At 37.6% G+C, this 24,209-nt stretch overlaps 1 protein-coding gene across 1 annotated transcript in view; it reads left to right on the top strand.

The window, feature by feature from the left end:
* Positions 1-24,209, top strand: part of DOK7 (docking protein 7) — a 71,008-nt gene that overhangs the window by 30,915 nt on the left and 15,884 nt on the right. Inside the window, exon 7 of the mRNA XM_026847181.1 lies at positions 22,494-22,536. Coding sequence (XP_026702982.1) covers positions 22,494-22,536 — 43 coding nt within the window. The remainder of the gene's footprint in view (positions 1-22,493; positions 22,537-24,209) is intronic.

Here is a 24,209-nt window from a genome sequence, read left to right on the forward strand (position 1 = left end):
GTAGTTGCAGGAAAAATGATTTTTGATCACCAGTCACATAAAGATTTAAAACATAAAGTATGGAGATTCATATGCCTTTCTAAACCCAGTTGTCAGTATCTGTTACTATGAGTTACATATTCTCATAAATTCTTTTGAACCCTGCTAAATGTTTGGCTTTTTACTGCAGTAAGATTTATACATTAACTGTACATTGCATTAAGAAAATGTATCTGTGTTTATCCATTCTGGAGAAGACATTTTTTGTGAATGTTTCCTAAACTGTAAGAGGGTAAAGCTGCTGGTAGTGGTGAGCTGTTGAAACGCTGGGAAGGTCAGATGGAGTGCTCAAATTAGGGAATGTTTGAAGTAGGGATTCAGCAAGAGGGAGTTTTGTCTGAGGAGTTAAATACTGCCATTGAAGTGTGTACATTTTAATTGAGCATGTGGGATTACATAAATCATTGCCCAGAAAAGGGCTTGAGTGTATAGCAAATTATTATAGATTTGAGGGGTTATTTTGTTCTCATAAGATGTTTCGTGCATTTGCATCATTGACTGCCTTCACATATCTGAAAACTAGAAAATGTTGTCTGCCTGAGGCGCTTGTGCAGCCTCCATAACACCACCTTGGATGTTACTTTGTCATGTACCTGCAGCTTGGGAGGTAGGAGACACTGGTGTGACGGGCCTTATAAGGTTGTGTTTACACTGATCATTAGGATCAGTGTTCTTCCAAGACCATCCTTGCCAGCCATCTCTGCCAAAGGCCCTCATTAGCCCTCTAGCCTAAGTCTGAGAGCTTAGCTGGATGCACAGGCCCGAGATTCATCCTCCCACTTCTTTGTGCAGTGCAGGCAGCGGGGTGCACAGCAGTGTATCTGCTGCTGGCTTCCTGTGTCTGCGGCCTGTGATTAGAGAGAAGTTGGGGAAAATGAGTAAGACTGATTCCTAGAAGGAATCCTACAAGCTCTGTGATCAGAAAGCTCCAAGATGGCTTTGTTATAGGTAGCGAGGAAAGAAATAGTTAAGGTACAGTTAGCTCACATGGTCTAAATGTTTCTGAGTGATTTGAATTGTCAGTTTAGACATTAATTTATCAGAGTTTACCCTGGATATCTGTGACAGACAGGAAGCTGAAAGTGAGTATTCCATTTTGTATCTTCAAAGCCATGAAAGGCTAAATTATGTCACCACTTCTTTAACTGCCTGTTGACCCCAACAACATACATACCCATATCTTTCATTGCAAAGTGCTGCCAGGTTTCATAGTGTTTCTAGTTGCCCTGATAATATAATTTGGCAAGAATTTCAGGAATTGTCAATATTTAAACAGATTTAGTGAGAAAAACACTGGTGGAAGCCTCTTACTAACTCTTGTTTTAGCATGGGATATGCACATCTGTTTCTTATCTTTTATTCCTACCCTTTTGTAAGCAGTCAGGAAAGAAATCTCATTAAATGGAATGATTCATGGGTTTGTTTTTACTTTTGAAAGACAAAATAACCTTTTGATACATTGTCCTGAGCTGTCAAGATGAATTATTTCAGCAGTATTTAATGGACACTGTCTTTGGCTTTTCTCAGGATGAATACAGTGAAAGCACCAATCCATATGCTGTAACTAAAAAATAATTCTTATTCCTTGTGCTCTGAACAGAGTATATTTAAGATGAAGTTAGGGCTGGGAGGAGTTGATTTATAGGTTAATGAAGACATCAGGTTTTCATGTTTTTTCAAATTCACATTCAAAAGGATTTAGTGTGCCAGTGTTTGGAGTTCCTTTGCAATTTCAAGTTAAGCTGTTAATTAAATTGTGTTGATGGTTTTTAAATGCCTACTATTTAAAGTGAGCGAGTGACCTGAGTAGAGGAAAGTCTACAGCAGTAATAAAGGATATAAGCACTGGTTTGTTTTCTGCCCTGTATATAAACTTTGGCAAATTGAGGTTAGATTTTGCGCATGTTGTCTGTCTGTCTGTGAGTTCAGCATGTGAAGAATTGGAGGCAGGTTGCAGGATGAAGACATTCATATGTGGAAGGCATGGTGGCATTCGTGATTGGGATTGACTTGGTTAAGAACCACCTGCTCCACTAATGACAAGGATGATGATGAACATAGGGGGAACATACCCTGGGAAAATGCCAAGGTTCAAACTGAAAGTAGGGCAAGGAAGACTTTCTGTTTCACTCTGGATGAAGAATAGAACCAGCATGGAGAAAGTTACTAAATACTGCTTCTATTATTTCTATATTGTATTTCCTATTAGATGTTGGGGATTAATAAGCAAGCATGCAGGGTGTTTTGCTTTCTGTTGTATGTTATTGTAGTGTGCTCCAGATGTGCTTTACAAACTTCACAAGGTGTTTCTTTGCTATGTAACTTTTGCCTAGGTGATTTCAGTGCTATAGATGGAGAGATTAATTGTGTATTGTAAGTATGTTTTAAACTCAGAATGTTGGATTGTTACAGGATTTCTGGGTAAGATGTAGAGATTATTAGATTTATTACATTTCAATTACCTTATACTAATTTGATGAATAGAATTTCATTGTATGCTTGTTGCTCTGTAACTTCATTTGATGCTATAGTTTGAGAAATTCTGTCAACCTTTTTTATAGGGTGTCTTTTTTTTACACCACCATTGTTTGTAAATTTTCTTAGAAGTCTGAAAAATAAAATTATTTTCCAACTGGTTTTGTCCTTTTCCATCTGACAAGTGCTGGTTTTAGTTGTGCTTTGCTTTTTGTCCCCTGACCTTCATCTTCTTGTAAGTTGAATTAATATGGAAAGATTATGGCTGTCTTTTCACTCAGTGTTATACTCAGATCACTGTTGACAGCTCGAAATGTGCCTATTAGTAGAAATGGCTTTTATGTGTGTCTAGCTCACCCTAAACTCATACTTATGTCAGTGGGAGTTCTTATATGTGTAGAAATATAGTCTTGATTACTGCTTTGGTAGTTAACTTGCCATGATAGAGGAGAAAAGAAAGTGTCTGTTTGTGTGTGGCTGTTACTATCAATCCTGTACTGGTATTCAGCCACCTCCTTTTAGGCGATCATTTAAAAATCCCAAAGCCTCCTTGGACACAATGGCCCCACATTAGGAGTTGCTTTACCCAAATCCTCTGTGAGGCATTTGTATAGTTCTTGCTACCACAGTAACTGTATGTGTCAAACTTTGAATCTCCCAGCATATCTGTAGTAAGTGGAAATACAGGAATGCTGTAGTCATGATGTATGAAGGAGTTCAGAATTTCCGTCAGGTAGCAGGATCGACAGTGGCTAAGAGCCCTGCCCTACACCGTACAGGGAGATCTGGTACCTGCTTGGGGGCATGTGGATCTCGGTTTAAGTGAGGAGCTGCTTTGATGAGCTGATAGGAGATTTACCTCTTCTAGTCTGTTCTGTAGAAATTCTTTGTTTTGCATTACAACTTTAAGGGAAGGCACTTGCATGTCTGTACTGTGATCCTTGAGCAGGCACTTTTCTCTGGATAGTTAATCATGCAGCACCGTGTTCCTGCCGGGCTTGTTAATCACACCCAGCCTTTTGTGAGTGCAGTCTCTAGTAGATCTAGAGCTACTCAGAATATCTGTGTTTCCATTGTGCTTTGTAGGCTGGGGGGCAACTAAGCCTAGAGAGAAGCAAGGCTGATGTGTCCTCAGGCAGAGGAGGGGCTTGAACTCCAAAGGACATCTTGCACTGAAGTCTGTTTTGTGGTCTTGCCTGGACTGATTTAACCAAGGTCATGAACAACCGGTAACTGGGTCTTCCAAACCCCTTAACCTTGGATTTAGCTGATGTATCTCCTTTCACTATAGATGCTGCTTATTAAAGTTGTAAAAGAGAAGGCCTCTAAGGTGTAGGCTTGTGTAGTGGGATTTGAGAAATAGTGACTGCAGACTACATGGCCACATCCATGTAACCGAGAACGTTTTCTATTTTTTTGGCTCATAATCAGGTATTTTTCTAATGTAGCATTAAATTAGATACTAAAGAAATCACAATATATTTTAATATACACCTTTAACATAGCTGTTTTTTTTTTCTGTTGGAGCCATTACCTCTTTCCCCATGAGACTGAACACCTTACGTGTTTATCTTGTACGGTGTTTATTTCCCTGATTTCTTTAAAAGTATAGGAACATGATTATAAGTAATTACATACCTCTTACATCTCTTTTCAAAGTGTGTGTTGGGTTTTTTTTAATGGTATTGATGTGTGGTGCTGTAACATTTTATGCTTCTTCCCATCTTCAAGAAAGCTACAGGCTGCCTAAATTATCAACTGAGAAGGGTGTATTTGTCATCTTCTACAGCATTGTTTCTACTTGTATTTCTGCTCTAATCTCAGAGCTCTGGGCAGTTAGGCAACATACACACTGTCAAAACTGTAACAGGAACAGTTTGCACCTCAGAGGAATCTGGAATTCAGTTGTCAGTATTGACCTGAATGACAGTCTGAGGCTCTCGTATGCTTTGATGACCGTTGATTCTGGGTATTATTGGCTCTTGGCATGATTTAGAAAGCTTGCATTTGTGCTTTTTTTTTAAAAGATTTATTTCCAATTGTTTTTCTCTAAGTCTTGACTGTGATATATTAACCTGCAGTGAGGTGCGTCTTCCATAACCTGTCACTTATCCCAAAAGAAGGGTTCTTTCACCTCATATGCAAGCCAGTACACACGAGGTCAAGGTATTTATTTTATTTCATGTCTGCGCAGTGATGGCTGTTAGGTGGTAATTCCACAAAGCTAGCACACCCCAGAAAGGAACTACAGTCTATTTATCTTGTTACATGATTAGTAAAAACCTATCTAAATTTACACTCATTTGTCTGTAATTACCATTCCATCTGCTATTGGTTAGTTATATTTAAATTAGCCTTGCTTGCTCTGTAAATTAGTATGCATGCTCCTTATAGGCCAGGGGGGACAAGTTTTTTTGGCCTTTACCTTTCCCCCAGTTACCACAGATTTTCGCTAACTTCATGCTTCTTGGGCAATCATCCAGCCTTTGGCTCCTTCTGGAGCAGGGTGTTCCCCTCTTAGTCTTTTAGCTTCTCTTCAAGGGTGTAGTTGTTAGCAAAGCCTGCATTATTTATACAAAATACCAGATTTACACAATAAAGCCAATGTTTAGTGGCCAATGTTTAGAAGATTAGTGCAGTACATTCAATCCTAAATTAAAATGTCACTATAGTTTAGGCATTAACTTGAACATAGTTTTACTCAGTCTACATCACTACGAAATGAGGTGACTGCACTGGACAGTGCATTTTACGTACATTACAGTTATTGTAAAAAAACTCTGAAATTGTAAAAATTAAGCAGTGTTATTTTGGGGGCTTTTCACAGATTCAAAAGCATCTTTAAAAACACCAATTTCCCCACAACATCTTTCTGAAATAGAAGAAATCCATTGCTGTCCTCGACAGTGAAATGCAGTCATTTTGTGCTGACAAAAGCACGCAGCACTGTGCAAATCAAAGATTGCAGCAAAAGTGTGTTCTCCAGTTGAAACTGGCAGAGGTAAGGGGCATAAAAGAGATGGGTGTAGTGTCAGGCTTAGAGCTTGATTTGTTTTGTCTTCCTTTTTGTAGTTTTGACCAAGACCCCAAGTGTATCACAGAGTTAACTCCCATCTTCTTACTAAGGTGATGTTGGGTCTCCTTATGCACTGTTTTGAGATGTTGCTTATCAGCATTTCACAGGGGAAGGAAGATTTTTTTTCTTTCTTCTCAGTTTACCTCTGTTATTTTGTACAATATTATAATGCTTCTTGGCAATAGGCTTAATTCCCAAGCAATTAAGAAGACACCCAGCTTCCTTTTACTTTGCTGTTGCTGGTAAGGTCTCATACGAGTGACCCAGCTCTTCCAAGGCTTTGCTTGAAGAAGCACTTACTGTGTATGACTTTGGATTTGAGACATCACAGTAAAATACAAGACATGCCAACCCTACCAGAACTGTGTAGATCTGACTTGCTTTTGGCCCTGTAGGAGACTGCCTTACCTCTTATCTAAAAATAGTACTGAAGATGTTCTCTATCTATAATGAAAGAATCCCCACAGCATTTATGTGAAGAATAAAGGTTTTAATCTGAATTCAAAATAATAGGAATTAAGCTCTCGGCGCTTCTTGGGACCAGACACTAAGTGGAACAGATAGGCTATGATCTGTAATGGGAAAAAAAATGCCTGCCATAGAAGCACTGGTAAATGAAATGATATTAATAATGTCCTGAGAAGAGAGCATCTTTCCTGTATGAGGGAATGTAGACAAAGTATCTCAGCAGAATTCATTCTGTACTAAATTGAAGTGTTGCTGGATTGCTTTTCTGTCAGAGAGCCAGTGAAGGTATTGATAACCCACGGTATTGACCTTTTAGACACATCAGAATGAACAAATGGGAAAATCTACTTCCTCCCCTAAATACAATCAAGCTGGATAATAGCTTTTATTATTACTACACCTGATGGCTACACTTTTGACTGTTGGGAGCAATAGCTTTTCTGAACAGAGAGAAAAGAATGTTTTGAAGGAGAAGGAGTCTGACAATAAAAGCTGGAAAAATTTACTCCCTTTGGAATGTAGGGTTTGTAGGGTTTTTGTTTTTGATCCAGTTATAAAGAAACTCATCTGATTGCTTGGAACATGGCCGAAATGGGAAAAGGGAAGGCTTTTTTTTTTTTGTCGTCTTCTTTTTTTCGAAGTAGAAATAAATTTCTTTCTAGAAAAATTCTACAGAATCCTATAAAATGTTAGCAGCCACTTTTTATCTTCATTTTCTAAAATGGACAAAGTAGAATTCACCTGCAGAGGAAGAAGCCACAGAAAGAGGTTGGGAAAGCATAGACTACATTGAGCTCAGAGAGAAGCAAATAACTCCAGTGGCAGCCCTGGATCAAGATTCCTCTGTTTGATTCCCATGTGGTTCATCCCCTTCTGAAAGATCATAAACAAAGTTATTTTAAAAACCCCTCATTTTTTTGACTCACATTTCTGCAAAATGTTTGTAGTATCTACCAAGTTTGTATTTTTTAAATCATGGATAAAAGAAGTCTATGCAGAAAATATTCTGTTTTGATTAACAGTCACTGATATCAAAGTAATTGCGTGGCTCAGAAGGAATTGGCAAGTGTCAGTAGGATAGCAATCATTTGGATGGGATGTCTAGAGGGCTGACAGCAGCTCCCTGTGAGTAGATGAGAGGATTGAAAATAGATGCTCAGTAGGGGTGCGACCTTTCCTGCCAACCCATTTTGACAGAGTCACTTAAAACTGGAAGTATGCAAATCAGGATGAAATGTGTTCCAGCAAAATTACACAAAATGTGCTTAAACTTGTCCACAACCCTTGACAAGGCATATGAATTGAATTAGTTTTGGTAATTCAAGATGCCCAATATTACTTCAAGGTATCTGTGGAAACACTTTGAGTCTGGCTGGTAATATCCCATATGGACTTGTAATCAGATTAGATCCTTAAGGTATCAGTCCTGTAGGGTGAGCTAGGCAAAGTCATACTGTTTCTAATAAAATTGTGCAACCCTATACCAAGTTTTATTACTTTGCTCATAAAGAACAAGTATTTTTTCCTAATATTGGCTTAGTAAAGTTTAATGATATGGTAACAACATCTTTATATGGGTAATGTGATTTTGGCATCTGTTAGCAAGGAAATGGCAAGTGTGGCAAAAAATGCACTGAATAGAAAATTGTTTATTACCTGCTCCACAAAAAACCACACTGAAACCAATTTGAGGAATGAATCACTGAAGAATATTTGTATGCTCAGAACAGAATGAATACTTCCTATAGATAGAAGAGTTAGAAAATATGGGTAAGCCATTCTGGTACAGAAGTGCCTGCCAAACAGTATTCAGGATGGATTGTTTTAAAGTTGCTTTGTGATTTTATATATTGCTTTATTATGCATAGTTAAGAATACTTCTGCTGGAATGCTAGGGAACTGTCTAGAGAAGAAAAGAAAGGGAATTCTTTAAAAGTTCACATAGTAGATGGGACTGCTAAATTTACTTCTCATGCAATTGTACAGTCCTGATAAAAATGTCCCACTGAGGTCAGCAGAAGCCTTGCTGCAGATTTCAGCAGGCTTTCCTCTGACAGTCTTAAAAGCAGGGCCACTGAAATCAGTGTAATTAAAATCTTTGCTCCATAAGAAAATCAGGCTGCATGTCAGTTAAAAGAAATAAGATGAAACTTTGGTATCTAAGAGAGACAGATTTCAATCCCTGTCCCATAGTAGAAGAGTGGGGATTGTTGCTCTGGACCTCAGAAAATACAGAAAGAATCCATACTAATCTTTGGTGTTCTTGCCCTGCCTGGCAGAGTTTTGGATGGATTTTACAAACCTGCATGCTGTGCTATAAAGCTAGTTGTTTACTGCAGACTTCTGGCAGGAATTTGTGATGGCAAAGTGCATATGGTGGTGTTTTGGGCACTGTCTCATTTTAAATAAGAGGAGAATCCTGGGGTGTGTAAGAGAGGTAAGCAGCTTGAGATTTGGACTGATCCAGGAATTTTGTTTTACAATTTTGTTCTTGTGGCTCTGACCAGTTTACCTGTCTACCTAGTTGTGAAATATCTGTATCTGGATAATGTTTACTTCCAAATGCTACTGGTGTTTCTACAGTACTTTGGATGTGGACAATTCTATCCAAGTGCTAAAGATTATGTTAAATGTGATGTTTTCCAGGCTGTGGTGAGAGAGACAGAAAGTTTGCCTTTCAAATGAACTGTGAACAGAAAAGCAACTCCTTTATCAGAATTACTTAAAAAGAAAACAACCCTGCCATAATGGAGCAGATGCTCTACATTTTTAATTTTTTTTTTTAATGCTGGGAAGTCTATCAGTAATTTTTGTAACTTAAATGGTTCAAACCCATTTTCTATTTAACGAAAGGTCACAGAGCAGTGGCTCTGAATACATTATTTCAGCAGATTCTCTTTTTTTTTTGTGTGTGTGTAAAATTGAACTTGAAGAATGGTGTCTTCAAGAACTGCAAAGTTACTGGAAAGAAGTTATTAATGCAGGAAACTTTACACTCAGTGGATTCAGGAAGTCTACAACTGAGGACATGGCAGCTGAAAAGGACATGGCAGTTCATTCTAAGCATGGGATTAGCCTGACGGTTGAGCAAATTTTAGCATTTAGAAAGGAGCAAGATATCAAGAACTTGAGGCAATGACTGAAATTCAAACCAAGTTGTAACAACAGAAGAATAAAAGAAAAACAATTGCATTGTGGTTTTTTTCATGTATTCTTTTCTTAAATCCTTATGGAGAGGCATATTGCATCAAATCTAATTTTTCAAATTTTTTTGATGCAATGATTTTTTTCTTTAATTTTATTTTTTTAGGTCAAAAGCCATTTTACCTGAATAGGGATTAGATAAAACTGAGCTCTTCTCCAGTAAGAGGTGTGAGAGCAGATGTCTACAGGGAACTTCTGGAGCAGTTCAAGCTGCCTGAGGATCTGCAGTTAAGTATTTCAGCTAGTCAATTGTCCCATCTTAAGTAAGTAGTTACTTGCTGTTGAGTTTCCTTGGTGCTGGATAAACTCAACTCAAAGTGTAGGAACTCTGAGTCAGAACCAAGCTGACCTTAAGGTTACTGCACCTGACTAACTGAGAAAACCTTTGTTACAGTGTAAAAAGTGCTCTTTATCCCACTTTTTACCAATTGAACACAATCTATTCTGTTCCATTCCTAAATGACATTGTGGAGGGAATGTCTTACTTGCATTCTGGCCATCCTTGCTAGTGTAATAACTTCCTGACTCTTGAAAAGAGTCACTGAAAAACTAACTTGCTTCAGGGAGTAATTCAACCCATGGGTGTAGGATAGAAGCATAGGGAAAAATGTTATGTTGGAGCTACTGTTGTTTTTCCATCCCCTCTGCTTCAGCTACAGTGAAGTCTGATGCATCAGTATGTCTGTAGCAACACAATTTTTGTGTGCATGTAAAAGTTAGACTGAGCTTCCTTGGACAGGGTGGGGATGTTAAGATCAAAACAAGTGACTGTTAATGTGATCCATGTGATAAATCACAGCCAGGATGGGGTGAGTGAATACCAGAGTCTTATATACAGATCCTAGGCTGTAGTGAAGTGTCTTTACTGCATCACCAGCTCTGCTTGTATGTCTCCTTGGCGTAATCTTTATGTATTTCTGTGTTTCCTTTCCTAAAGTGGGGTAGATGAAAGAAAGCAGTCCTCAAGACTTTCTCTGAAGCAGTTCAGTCCCACACAAGTCCATGGGTAGATGGAAAATGGTCTTTAAAGTTGACTTTGTGCTCTTAAGTCTTGTCACATGAGTATATTGGGCTGTTCACGGTATAGACTGCAGCAGCCAGCTGTCAATCAACTGAAATGACTGTTTCAACAGCTGGGAATCAGTGGGACACGAACTCTGGCTATGTTCCCTCTCCTCTAGCCACATCCTCTGCAGTAGTCTGGATTCTGTGGTATCCTCTGCTAATTCAATGCTGATTGGAAGCAATTTTGAATTACAAGAAATTTGAGCCTGGAAAATATTAAGGAAATATAAACCTTTTCCAGATCTGGTTTATTACAAGGACAGAGAAGTGCTAAGTGGCCTGTATCAAGGCTAGTAACTGTATACTTGAATCCTCTGTAGCACTAGGAAAACATTTGCAGATGAAGTTTGCCAATTCATCTTATTCCTTGAGACACAAAGTCAAGCAGAACACATGTGCTATGGAGATAACTGCTATAGAAAGCTTTGGAACACTACAGAAATAATTATACCTAATAATTTATAGCAGTGCTCTCCAATATAGGAGAAGCCTGTGAGCAGCCCCTGTGAATAGTTAAGTATCTGTATCCTCTAAAGCTGTGCAGCTTAATTATTGTTTCATTAGCTTTGACAAACCATAATTTCAGTGGTGGGCTGGGGATAACAGAAAACACTTGTCTTAATTTTACTATTCTGAGATTTCGCTCCCTTATTTGTCCTTCTAATTCCATCCATTTCTTCCTAATCGTGATCACTGATTATCTTGTTGTTAATTTTTTTCTAGGAGAAGTTGACTAACCTTAGGTGTAAATGTGAGGTTGAAAAAGAAGGAAAATGACTGCGAGGATCATATTGCAAGGCTTTCATTTTTATTCTTCATAGGCTCATAATTAAGCCCACTCTAGTTCTCTGTGCGGAGCAGGATGCACAGATTATAACAAGGATTCTTTTCTGCGTGTCTTTATGTGGAATGGGCTGGAAGGAAGGAATCAAATAACTAGTCTAATGTAAACTGGCATAGCTCCATCAGCTACAAAACAGGCCCCAATGTATTTTTAGTGCAAGTACAAAATAAGCTCACACTGTGGAACAACACTCTTTGGGGGAACTAGAAGAAGGAAAAGACTTTTCTTAGGGCAGTCCCTAGGTGAATGTTTCAAAATGGTAATCACAGTTTAACTAAACTTTCTCCATCTCTAATTGTCTATAGAGGTAGGTTTAATTTGTCTCTAACATTTGAGATTTCACTTTGCCAGCTTTTGAAATATTTTCACATTTGAGCTCTTCTCTACTTACTGTTTGTCACTGTAGCTGTAGAGTTGCAGTTAAACTCTTTATCTGCAAATAAATAATCACGTCATGAATAGATGACTTGGATTTTAAATCTTGTTGCAAGTAGAAAACCTGAGTAAAAAGGGATACTTTATGCAGTTTTGTATAATTGGTGGAATTACTTTTCTGTTTGTCGGAATTAACAAGAACAATTGTGATAAGTTAGGATACTTCTCAGTACAGTAGCATAAAAACTGTTTTTCAGTGGAAAGTGTAAAATGTCTCATGCATGTTGGTTGAAGCTCATCCCCTTTCCTCATCAGAGAAAGAATGTTTCAGTGTCAAGAAATGAGTGGGTTATTGGACCTTTCGTATTACATGTCTCTTCTGGTGTAAATTTGCCAAAATTGCTCCCTTGCTAATCAAGAGAGCAAGGCTATCTGAATCCGTTTGTGAGTACATGTGTGCATATGTATATGTGTTAATGATTGTCCTTCTCATTTATTTTCAGTCTTTCTAAGCTTCCTGCTAAACAGTAATTTTGTATTGACTTTCGAAACCTTGAAATGGGATAATGCTCCAAGTCCAGCAGAACTCTTGTTTCTACTGGGATGTACTATTCTAAGAAAATGTAGAACACCACTTTTCATTTATCAACCCCTCCTAATTTCACAGGTATTTCTGCAGTACTGAGATGTTCGGTGATGACACAGTTAATCTTGTGAACTTTACAGTACAAAAGAAATGGATCGTTGTGAGGTGTTGGATCCAGTCTGTATGCACCTTGCCTCTCCTGTTACTTTTACATGCTGAGCAAAAAAAATGAGATGAGAAAACCATGCTGTTTATCTACACAGTAGAGTCAAGTCTGCTGTTATTTGTACCTGTTCGGGTCCCATCTGAGCCTTATTTTCAGTGGTATGACATTTTTGCTAGTCTCTGCCTTGAGTGGTTTTCACTTAGTGCAGAATGAGTAGAAATTACAGATCTGTTGTACAAGGAAGCTCAGACTAGCAAATGTGGGGAAAGTGAGTGTATTTTAAATATCAAATGTTCTTGTAGTAGTGTAATGCTACCCCCTGTTGGAAATTGGAATATATGGAATATAAAACGGAATACATGGAATTGAAGCCTCTTTGACTTCGTGTACATTACTTTGTTTCCGTTGCACTTGATAGGACTTTAGAAGTGCCAGCCCCTATTTCAAGGAAAAAAAAAAAAAAAAAAAAAAAAAAAAAAAAAAAGAGAAAGAAAAAAGGAGATTTTTTTGTACAAATAGAAAAAATGTTTTCCCCCCACTTCTCAGAACTGAATTCAGTTTAAAATAATGTTTTCATGTTAAAATACAGCTGTAGGCACAGATGCCTGCAATTTTACTGCCTTTCTATAAGAATACAAATACACAGCCTAAAAGAGAAACACATCCTGTCTTTTTGCATGGCTAAACCTACTGTATACACTATTATTCAGCTGCATGCTGAATAACAGCACACATGTTCACCTGTGAAAATGTGAATGGTTAAAGCAATGCTGTGGGTGTACTGCTGAACCTATGCGCTTGAACTCTTTTATTTAAGCGTTACAACTGGAGTTTCTGTATGTGCCTCAGGAGAGGTGGTTTAACAGGAGTCTAGCTGAACAAAGCTCTGAAAAGGAGTAAAGGGAATGTAATGTTGCTGTGAAAACATCTCTAAAAAGTTGACAGCATTATCTTGAATCAGAAAAATCTGGTGACTGTCTTATGCTGAAATTAAAAATTGTTCCTTTTCATAAAACTCCAGAACAGATCTTCTGCTACTGTAAATCATGACAGCTCAACTGAGGAGTTGGAGCGAACAGTGTAGCTGATTATTGTTACCTGGAGGAATTGGCTGTCTTTATTTTGGCCCTAAGAATATATGATATGCTGAATTTTAGATTATATCAGGGGTATCTGCCTTGGATCTTAGACCTCACAATTGGAGAAAAAGAAACTATAACTTCTGAGCTGAGTGTATTTGCTGGGTTTTTTTACTGGCAGTTCTGTAAGGAGTCTTTCATGTCTAAACAGCAGAATGGTTGTTATAAGATAGAGCTGCTGAAAGATGAGGCGGTTGAAGGCCGATATTAATACATTTTATTATGTATCTGGCATCAATTCACAGGTGTATTTATTCAGGGTTCTGAGCATTGAAATCAGGAGATGCTGTGCCCCAGTTGTCAAGTTTGATGAATATATCCTATGACATTTGCATATGGTGCTTTTATTTTTCATGAAGAATTGTTTCTAGTTCCTGCCTTCTAACTCCTGCACCAATTCTGGCCATGTTTATCAAATACATTGAATTAAAATTGGTCTCAGAGGCAATTTGCTATGGCTGGCTCAGCCATTTCTTCTGGCTGACTGAATTCCTCAGCCTAGTCCTGGTTCCTTTTATGAAAGTTCTTCTGTATCATGAACTGGGAGTGAAATGCATTCTGATCATGCTCCAGTGGCTTTGTGCTGTGAGGTCTGTCAGAAAGCTTTAGGTGAGATCATCTGTTCAGCAGTATTTGTAATCATTAATGTCCACCTTTTCATCTGAGTTGCTTATACAGATCTACCTAGAGAGTTTGCTACTGCAGTGTCTCTCTGCAGCTTGTCACTATATCTGTCCTTACAAAACCTCCATGAAATGGCAAACTGCTTCTACTTTCACTGAAACCAGTGCTTCTGATTTTTACCTGTGGTTAAGTAGGACAGACGCTCAAATTCACAGAAGTATTTAGTAATCTTGTTTGATCTGGAACCATCATACCAATTTTTTGAAGACTCTTGAGAAACTCAAACCTTACGAAATCAGTTTTTTTAACAATTTTTAAATTGGAAGACAAAACCAAAATCTGTGTTTGAGGGAGGTGGAAGAGTGTCTTTGTTTTATTTATGTTTCTTAAGTTGTGGTTTGGGGCATTTCTCTGTAACCACAAGCTGTCTAGCTGATATTGGTGTTAGGACAGTTTATGATGGGTCGGTGTTGTGTGCCTTCAGAATCTGCTGTCTACCTGAGTGAGGGTTATTGCTTTGGGCCAGCTGTATGTGCTCTTGACTTTGTTTTTTGTCTAGCAAGTATGAAACCTTGACTTGTAGTGGTGCCTGGAAACAGCCACAAACGTCACTGATGTGTTTATACCAGGTATTTTATATGCATTGGATGGTATAGCGTAGCTGTTTCCTCTAGAATTTTGTCTGAATACTTTTGTACATAATGCGATATGTATGTGATGTTAAAAGGATGTTATTTAGGTTGAAAAGTTAAGCCACTCACTGTTAAGGAACTGACAGATTTACAGTTGCTCATGCCATCTTGATTTTACTCATACATGTGTCCCTTTTGTGCAGTGAATGAGGCAAATGTCCTGTGGAACAAATTATATGTGACCATGTAATTGTATTGCAGTCCAGTTGTTCAGCACACTCCTCGTGTGACTCTTTGGTATGTGGTAATTCTAGGTCTGTTTTTGAAAAGCAAAAGACAAGAACAAATCATGTTCCTGGTTGCTGTGTCAGCTTCCCCATGCCTATATATTATCAGTAGCAGAGCTTTAAATTTGACCCATCAGCATTGCAGCCGAGACTCCTGTCATCTGAATTTCAGGGCTGTTGCTGCTAGCTGGCAGATGGAGATGGCTTTTATCTGAGGGTGGAGGCTGGGCAGCTGGGTTCAGGTACTGGCTTTTGTGGTAGCTGTGGCAGAGAACTCAGCCCAGCTTTTCGTTCTCTCACTTGAGTGGACAGTTTCAGAGCATGCATATCATTTTCAGAGTTAATGGTCGTATTCTGATGCCAGTGGTCATATTCTGTATTGAATGACAAATGTCTCATGGGTGCAGGCGGCTGGGAAGCCCACAGCAAGAAGCAGAAGGCTCCTCTCAACAGAAGCCTATCAAACTCACATCTGAAGAATTCTTCTGTAAAAACCTGAGAGATTAAAGATGAGTACACAAATCTGGACTTGAACTAAACAATACTTTTCATTTTTTCTCATATATTGTTGTTTAAACAACACCTGTAACTTGTAGATGAGTTGAGCTGTGATTATCCCACAGGTTTCAGGAGGCGTATTTTAATGTGTCACAGAGCACAGCTTGCCAGTGCCACTGAAATCACCGGCTTCATGCTTCAGAAAATAGCTGATGTTTGGGCTTGGCTGTGCAAACTGAGATGTTTCTGAACTGACTTCAGCAATCTTTCTGTAAGCCAACAGTTGGCTTGTGACAGATGAAGCTGAGTAATCAGAAGTTTGTGGCTGAAATTGGAGCCCTGAACCTGAAACATGCCACGGACAGGAGTTTCTGTTTCATTTGGAGTTGTTACAAAGGATAGTAGAGTTTAATAATTTTGTTTCTTTTGTTCAGAACCTGATGAAGTGCTGGACATTGTGAAACAGCCCATAAAAGAAGATGACCTTTAAAGGTTACTCCACGTGTTTGTATTTATTGACCTCTCCTGGAAACTTTTTTTTTTTTTTTTTTTTTAGTGTGTGTAGTAGCCAAAGCATTCCAGCTTTAAACTTTTCTGGTGATTTTCTCTAAGAATAAATCATAATCTTTAATCCTCATGAGGAAAGTACCTTAACTGTCAGTTTTATTAGAGATTGGTTTCTTTTTTCTGAAATATCTGAGCTTTACAGAACTTTGGACATGTTCAAGAATTATTCCCCCCCCCCGTTTTCTAAAAGTAATTGACACTTTTCTGTTTTTTTGTGATGCTGATTTCAAAATCTTCATTCAGAATTTCTCATTGAGTCCTTTTCTCCTTTATGAAGTTGCTGGCAGTTCAAGATACTAATGTGTTAAACTAATGTAACTGTAATTTGCTGCCTCCTTCTACATGCAAACTATGTGAAGCAGTCAGAGGGATTGTGATGAAGGGCCACCAGCTATATACAGCAGACATGAGAGTTTGTTCATTGTTAGAGAAGTCTGCTTCACAATTTCTGTTTTTTCAGAGACCATCCTCTGTATTTTGAATCATGATTTTGATGGTTTTCTCTTGAAAAACTGGACGTTTTGCATGGCCTTGATGCTGCACAATAGCTTTACTATAAAAGAAGGGAGAGGAGAAAAAAAAAAAATCTAGATCATATTATCTGTGAAAATTAAGCAGCTGAGCAATGTTGCAACACATCCTCTCTGTTTATGAGTGCATTTTTGTATGTGCTGAATAAAAATCTCACAGTGCAAATAGTTGCTTCTATTACTGTTGGGTATGAATTCCTCTTTCATAGCAAGAAGAATCTGAGAGCCTTTCAGCTATGTTGAGAAATCTTTCAGTGTGAGGACTCAGATTGGAGCAAAGCTTCATACATGTGTTTAGACTAAAGCAAATGACACCTAAAAATCATAGAATAGTTTGGGTTGGAAGGAACCTTTAAAGGTCATCTACTCCATAGCTCCTGCAATGAACAGGGGCATCTTCAACTAGATCAGGTTGCTCAGAGCCCCGTCCAAGCTGGTTTTGAATGTTTGCAGGAGTGGGGCATCTACCACCTCTCTGGACAACCTGTTCCAGCATTTCACCACCCTCATTGTAAAAAATTTCTTCCTTGTGTCTAGTCTGAATATACCCTCTTTTAGTTTAACACCCCTTGTCCTATTACTACAGGCCCTCCTAAAAAGTGTGTCCCCACCTTTCTTATAAGCCCCCCTTAAGTATTGAAAAGCTACAGTAAGGTCTCCCTGGAGCCTTTTCTTCACCAGGCTGAACAACCCCACCTCTGTCAGCCTTTCCTCATCAGAGAGGTGTTCCATCCCTCTGATCATTTTTTGTGGCCTCCTCTGGACCTACTCCAGCAGGTCCATGTCTTTCCTGTACTGCGAACTCCCAACCCTTACTAGGTTCAGAATAATGGAGCTATAAAAAGCTGCCAAACTTAGATGAGCTGAAAGAAAAGCTTTCTTTCTAAAGATACACAAAGGGAATTACATAAGCTGTGACTGAGGAGGTGTGTCTGAAATGTTGACAGTTATCAGGCAAATGGCATTTCATTCCTTTTGGCAGTGATGATGGAGCCGAGCTCAGCATTACAATCTACAGAAGCTGATCTGCTTTTTCTTGGAAGTATAGTTTACTTCTTTTTAGGAGGAAAAATATGACACAAAAGTGTTTTACTTCCTTGAAAATACATGGTTTATATGGAGCTATCTATCAGTTCCTATCCTTAGAGCCAGTAATGGGAGGGATTAGTCTCAAGACAATATTTTCCTTTTTTCTGTTCTGTCCATGTGACTCGCAAGCTCCTGGCTCCTTTTACACCATGGTGATGCCTTTTGTCACTATGAATCTGGCAAAACTTCCTCAAAGAATAGGAAGTTGTACAGTACAGTATTTTTGCTCTTCACTGTGGAGCTTGGAAGATCTGGACTTGGGCCTGATCTTGTGTCCAAAGACTAAAACTCCTGCTAGCAGTATCAGAGCAAGTTTTGGTATGTAGTCCATGAAAAGTGATTTGAGTATATATAGAAAGGTAGGCATACTGCTTTTTATATGGGACAGTATTTGTGTCTGGTAATTTTTTTAAATGAGAACTGATCTGGAAAATCATATATTTAATGAAATTTAAAGTGAATGAAACTTTGAATGAAATAAAGTGAAACTTTTAAAGAAAAAAAAGGAGAGAAATATACATAGAGGGAAAACCCCCACATTTTAATTGTAAAAATTATTATGTATTATGCTGGTTACTTGCATACAGAAATAAATGCCAAGGCTTAGGTTCCGTTTGGCTGTTTAGGGCAACAGAGCTAATCTGTGAATAATGATCCAGCATATCAAACTAGTGGGTTCTGCTAACATCTATCATTGAACCCTCTGCAACATATTTGGAAGCAGAACATCAAAAATGAATGTCATCTGACAGGAGCCAGATCACTACCAGAGTTAAAATAGCCCTGGACATGTAGCTCATGATGTGTGATATACAAGTGGTACATATCTGTTAGCTGTGGGTGTTGTAGTGGTGAGGTTGTTTGAGTTAACAACCACGCGTCACGTACTTCAGCACTCGGCTCTTGTGTCACAGAAAAAATAATCTGCATTAGAAAGATGTTTAACTTATGTTTACAAGTAATATTATGAGATATGCAGTATTTAGATACTCACTTTGCTAGTTATTATCTGAATATCCTAGCAGGCATAACAAGAGTGTATTATTCGGGTGAGGTCCATTACCCCTTTTCTTCTTTGGTGTAATCATATGGTAGGTTGACATATGTATTATACTTTACATTTGAAAACCATGCATTTACATTTCTACATTATAATAAGTTTAAAAGTTTTCCTACAGACAGAAGTATGTTTTGCCTGACTTTTGTAGAATTAAAAAAAGATAGCTTTTAAGTCTCTGGTACTGTTGCTTCTACTGAGTTGCCTTAGTGGTAACCACTGTAAGTTAGTGAAGTCTCTGCCTTACAGAGAGGATTGCAGCAGGAGGCCTCAGAGTTGCAGAAAGAATAGAATATGATATATTGAAATTAAAATGAAGACAACAATCTTATAGACTGGAAAAATCACTTGATAACAAAAGACTAGTTTTGTTTTTGCTATTAACTTAGTGTCACATCTGATTCTTTTAGTAATTTGTGTCTTTCATCTATTCCCTATAATTTCAGTGGTATTTTGTCAGCGTCCCACATCTGATGTAATTTCACACATCTAACTTATGCTTGCCTTTTTGCATTTGTCAAGTATAATCTAGTCTTCTAATAATGACTCTGAAAGTATATTTATTTGATATTATCTGTCTAGCCTTTATCAATTTTGTCATCTTACCTAATTTGTTCAATTTTATGAAAAAATGTTCAGATTTTATTTTGTAAGAGTGACTAGGAGTACCAGGCATGAAATAAGACTCCATTGTTGAACAAACTGTACCTATGTTAACAAAATGATCTCTCTTTAATTTTCAGTTATTTTCATGTCATATATGATGTGTAGAACAAAAGGCAATGATGGTTTGAATTCCCACTCACTTTCAGAGGTCAGAAAGCCCCGCCGACTGATTTTAACTTGCATTAAGCAGCACATCAACAAAAAAAAAGTTTCTGCAACTTAAATTTTTTTAACAGTTTGGCATTGCTGACTTTTTAATCCTCATTCTTGCAGAAGTGCTAAGCTCATGCAACTCTGAGAGGAGGGAAAACCAGCAAAACTTAATTTGCAAGTAAATCAACTAGTTATAACTTGCATTTACAGGGAGAGCAAAGCTGTTTAGCAAGTAGGAACGTATGCTTTTGTAAATGACAGCTTTGCTATAAGGTGAGAAGAAAACCAATCATTATAAAAATATTCAGTGTATTCTTTGTTTCTTTGCATTACTGTTGATTGTAACATCTGTAAGGATGAAAGAGGATTTCCCTCAGGGAGATTATGTATAAACAAAGAACCAAAATGCTGGTCTTTCTTCAAAGAGCTTTCAATCTCCGTTCAGGTTTTCTTCTTTCTATCCTTTATTTCTATCATTTTTTGGCCATAATGCAGGATATTCTGATGTATAGTGCATTTATGGAGAGAGAGTTAAAAATGCTTTTCCAGCTTGCTATCTAGTTTCATGCATTATCTCATGACCTGAATGACAGCGAGGCTTTGCAGATTAATGAATCTAGAGGCAAAGGTGAGGAAAATAATTTTTTTTCACCTCCCAAAACAATTTTTGATTGACTTTATGAACTAAGTAACATACGGTTCCCTTCCATACCCCACAAGTTACTCCGCCCCCCCAACACTTTTTTTTTTTTTAAAGCAAAAAGTTACCAGAAAATTGTGAGATCTTTTCTTACTAGCAAGATTTGATTTTTATGCTTTTCAACACTTCAGTTTGCCATTTTCTATTCCATTAAGTAAACTAGCTTCAGATGCAACATAATCTGCTTTACATCCACAGACATAACCAAAGCCAGGGAAATTATGTTTTGGTATTTTGTATTAGCAAACTCCTAATAAGTGCTGGAGGCAGGTAAAACTATTTTTCAAGTCTCCTATAAATAATAGTGAAAACAATTAATGGTAATTCTATTATAATGGAAAAATATTGTTACCTAAATATACAGAATTCTGCTTGTAATGGACTCAAAAGTCTTCTGTCCTTTATCTGTGCAGATACTTCTGCATATTCCCCAAATGAAAGCAGCAACTTCTGTGGTGGCACATGGTAACTATAGAAACAAATAGAATATAGAAACATCCACTATGGTTAAATTAATAAAATGCTATGTTCTTTTTCTGAAATACTGTGGGATGTTTTTTCTCTTTTAGAAATGAAATCTTGGCCATGTTTCTGATTTCCTCCTCCTCCCTTCTACTTCTACTCTAAATAGTTGCTCAAATTCAGTGTCTCATATATTAAAGTATAAAGCTACCATAAAAGCTCAAGTAAATACTGAAGCTGTAGATTTCATGTTTGTAACAGGATCGGGCAGAAACATCTTGTATGTTGTGTGTTATTACACTGTTGAAAGTTGTTCTGTGTTGCAGATTTCAAAACTGTATTTAAAAAAACCAACTTGCTTCTCCCCAGTTGATCCAAGTAAGCACTTTTAATGTATATTTTACTGGCTAAAACAGAATCAGGGTAATCTTTTCTAATATTTTTCTGGTTCATTGCAAGATGCATCAAAACCAAAGAAAGCCTTTCTACTTTAACTGAAATTGGATCTAGTTGCTGGCTCTGACAGTTTTTTGTGATGGTGACATCTAATGAGCTTTGCATCTTAATATGTTTGCCTTAAGAAAATGTTGTGCAGGAATTAGTATGACTTGAACTTCTATATGGTTAATAATAACCTATTACATATTCTATTGAGAAATTTTGGGAAGTCAACACAGTGCCTTTGTAGGGGGAATATATATGTAATGTATATGTAAATTCCTAAGTGCATCTGAAAATCCACCACTTTGTAAGAAAGCATAAGAAACAGAGCTATCACAGGTCACGGGTCTGTGTATTCAGGTGAAGAAAATTACTGTCAGATGTTAGTGTAATATGGAATTCTATTGCTTTGGAATTGAGCATTGTTATTGCTCAGCTCCAATAGGTATATAATGTTTTTCCACTTTGAAGTCCAGAAGACACATTTATAGAAAAGAATGATCATGATGATGATGATGAATTCTTCTCACCAAGATCACAGGAATAAAAGAGATTGCTCTGGCAGAGTGGTGGTCAGTAGCACAGACCAGACTGACTTCACAGCCTACCTTGACGTTGCCATGCAAGAGCAGCCTTGATTTTATCCAGAGATGGAAGTGCTAGAGTGCCATCCAGATCAGCTTTGACTGACATAGTATAGCTGGGGAGAGACCTGGCCTGCAAGCGTCTTTTGGAACACACTTACCCTTAAGAGTGAACAGGCGGGCACTGGTACTCTATGCCTGACTGCTTTGATGTGCCCCAGCTGCCATTGTACCACCATGGTATGAACAGTGTGAAACATCTGAGCTGGCAAAAAGCTTTTCTGGAAAGACCCTGATGTCACAGGTGGGATTTGTAGGCAGTCTGAAGTCAATTTAAGCTCTGTGTTGGTTTTACAGAGCTGTGTCAGAAGCACACCAGACTTCAGTCTGCTTGCAGCACCTACCATTTTAAGTGAATATAGGCATGGCTTTAATTTGCATCTGTTAATGCTGTTACTCTGACTTGATATCATCTTCCTCTGAATATTGAATTTTCTTCATTTTTGCTGTTTAATTCAGGACTGATTCAATAGTGCTAAGGTTCACTGTGCCTGCAAAGCATCCAAAGCCGTTAGTTAACTTTTGCTAAGGTAGACGAGGGTTTTGCGGGTTATACATGTTTTGAACACCTTCAAGTTCTGGATTTTAAAACCACTTGTTAAGCTTTTATGATGGTGAGGTGATTTCTCTGCCATTCTTCCTATATTTTGTAAAGCTCTTGTTTCTTGTAAAGATTTTTCAATCTAAAATTTTCTGTTTTCTTTAGGGAACAGCAATATTACAGTCTGGAGTCTTACCAGCTATACCAGGTAGGCGCCATTTAGTTATTTGCTGTGTTAAAGAATAATGTTTGTCTCAAATTGTGATGAGAGAAAGAGAAGATTTATGGAAGCAGAACTAAAGACTCTATTGTGAAGTATCCTGTTTGTGGTTGGTTTTGCTGCTGCAATACATGACTGAAAATTATGAAATACATTGTAATCTGTAGTATATTTGGTTGCAAAGATTAATATATTTGATTTTCCCTTTTGTAATCTAAAGAGGTTTGAAGTTGTCAGTTTCTATATGAAGATTTTTAGTGCTTTTTCTACTTATATAATTGAATGTCAACAGAGTGTTCCTCTGAGGCTATATTGACACCAAGGGGAAACGATTTATATGTTCCATGTGTATACCCAGTTTTTTAAATAACACAGAACCACAGGAATGAATCCTTACCAGAGGCAACATAGAAATGCTTCTGTCATGTCAGAGCAATTACTGATTGACCAACAAAATTAGAAAAGGGAGGAGACTGAGTATCTGGCCTGGAAATACTATTTAGGCAAAGGTAACACACTGACTACCTTTGCATTGTAAATCTGCCCATGAGTAGAATGCGTTGGTCATCTGGAGTCCTCTGTCTAATGTAGCCAAACTGGTCTGGCACCTTTTGTGTCATCATTTTACTTCAGAGATAACATTTTGTAAGCATTTGGTTTTGTTTACTGTCTCCATCTTATTCCTTGGAGACATCTCTGCAAATAAGTTGTTTAGTATCTTAAATGTTTTTGTATTCCTTAAATTGTTTACCTGATAATTCAGCAGATCCATTAAATTTCTCAGGTTGCCTGCTTCTGATAGACAGAACAGCTCTTTGTGCTTGAGTTTCTTTATTACTTTTAAAAACTTTGGCAAATACATAAAGAAATATAGCTGATTGATACTTGTGTGAACAAATCCAGCAAGATACCTAGGATCAGGAGGTGTTTCTGGAGAAGGTTAGAAGTAACTCTATTCCTTTGTCTGTTTTAGCAGGAGAAAATCTAGAAGCATTTAGCAGATCTTGTTCCTAGTTATTCCACTAGAGTCAGTGGAATTACTCTTGATTTATAGAGGTATAAGTAGAAGCACAAATTGGATCATTAACTCTAATTTTATCTTTCCTTCTGGTACTCAGGTTTCTAGTCCTCTAATCGACCCAAGGAAACCAGAGCACGTATGACTAAGTGTGTGAAAATACAGGGGAACTTGGGTCTATAGCTTCATGTGGTGGGCACAGCATTATTTCTGAATAAATTTCCATGACAAATTAATTGTGGATGCAAACAGTATCTGACAAAAACTTAATCTCAGACTATTCATGCAGATGAAGGAGTTAGCTGTTTTGATATAACCTATCATTAAGCAAACTGGAAATGTAGAAATACAGGACAGATTTTTAGATCAACAGAAAAGGAAGATACAAGACCGAAGAAACTTGAGTGGGTGGGTTTTCATGTCTGGTACACTGGGAAAATATTGTTTAAGAAAAAATCTGAATACTTATTGGAATAAGTATAAATATTTTAGGCAAATATTATATCAATGACTGAAGTTTTTAGCTATCTTTGTGGGGTTTCATCTCTTAAATGATCTCATTATATACCTTTATTCTTCAATATTACACTATTTTTCAAAATACGAAAGAAATCCGTGCTTTCTCTGTCTTGTCACATATTTA

The sequence above is a fragment of the Athene cunicularia genome (genome assembly GCF_003259725.1).
Source record: "Athene cunicularia isolate RWA chromosome 4 unlocalized genomic scaffold, athCun1 chr4_part1, whole genome shotgun sequence".
In the NCBI taxonomy this organism is placed as follows: Eukaryota; Metazoa; Chordata; class Aves; order Strigiformes; family Strigidae; genus Athene; species Athene cunicularia.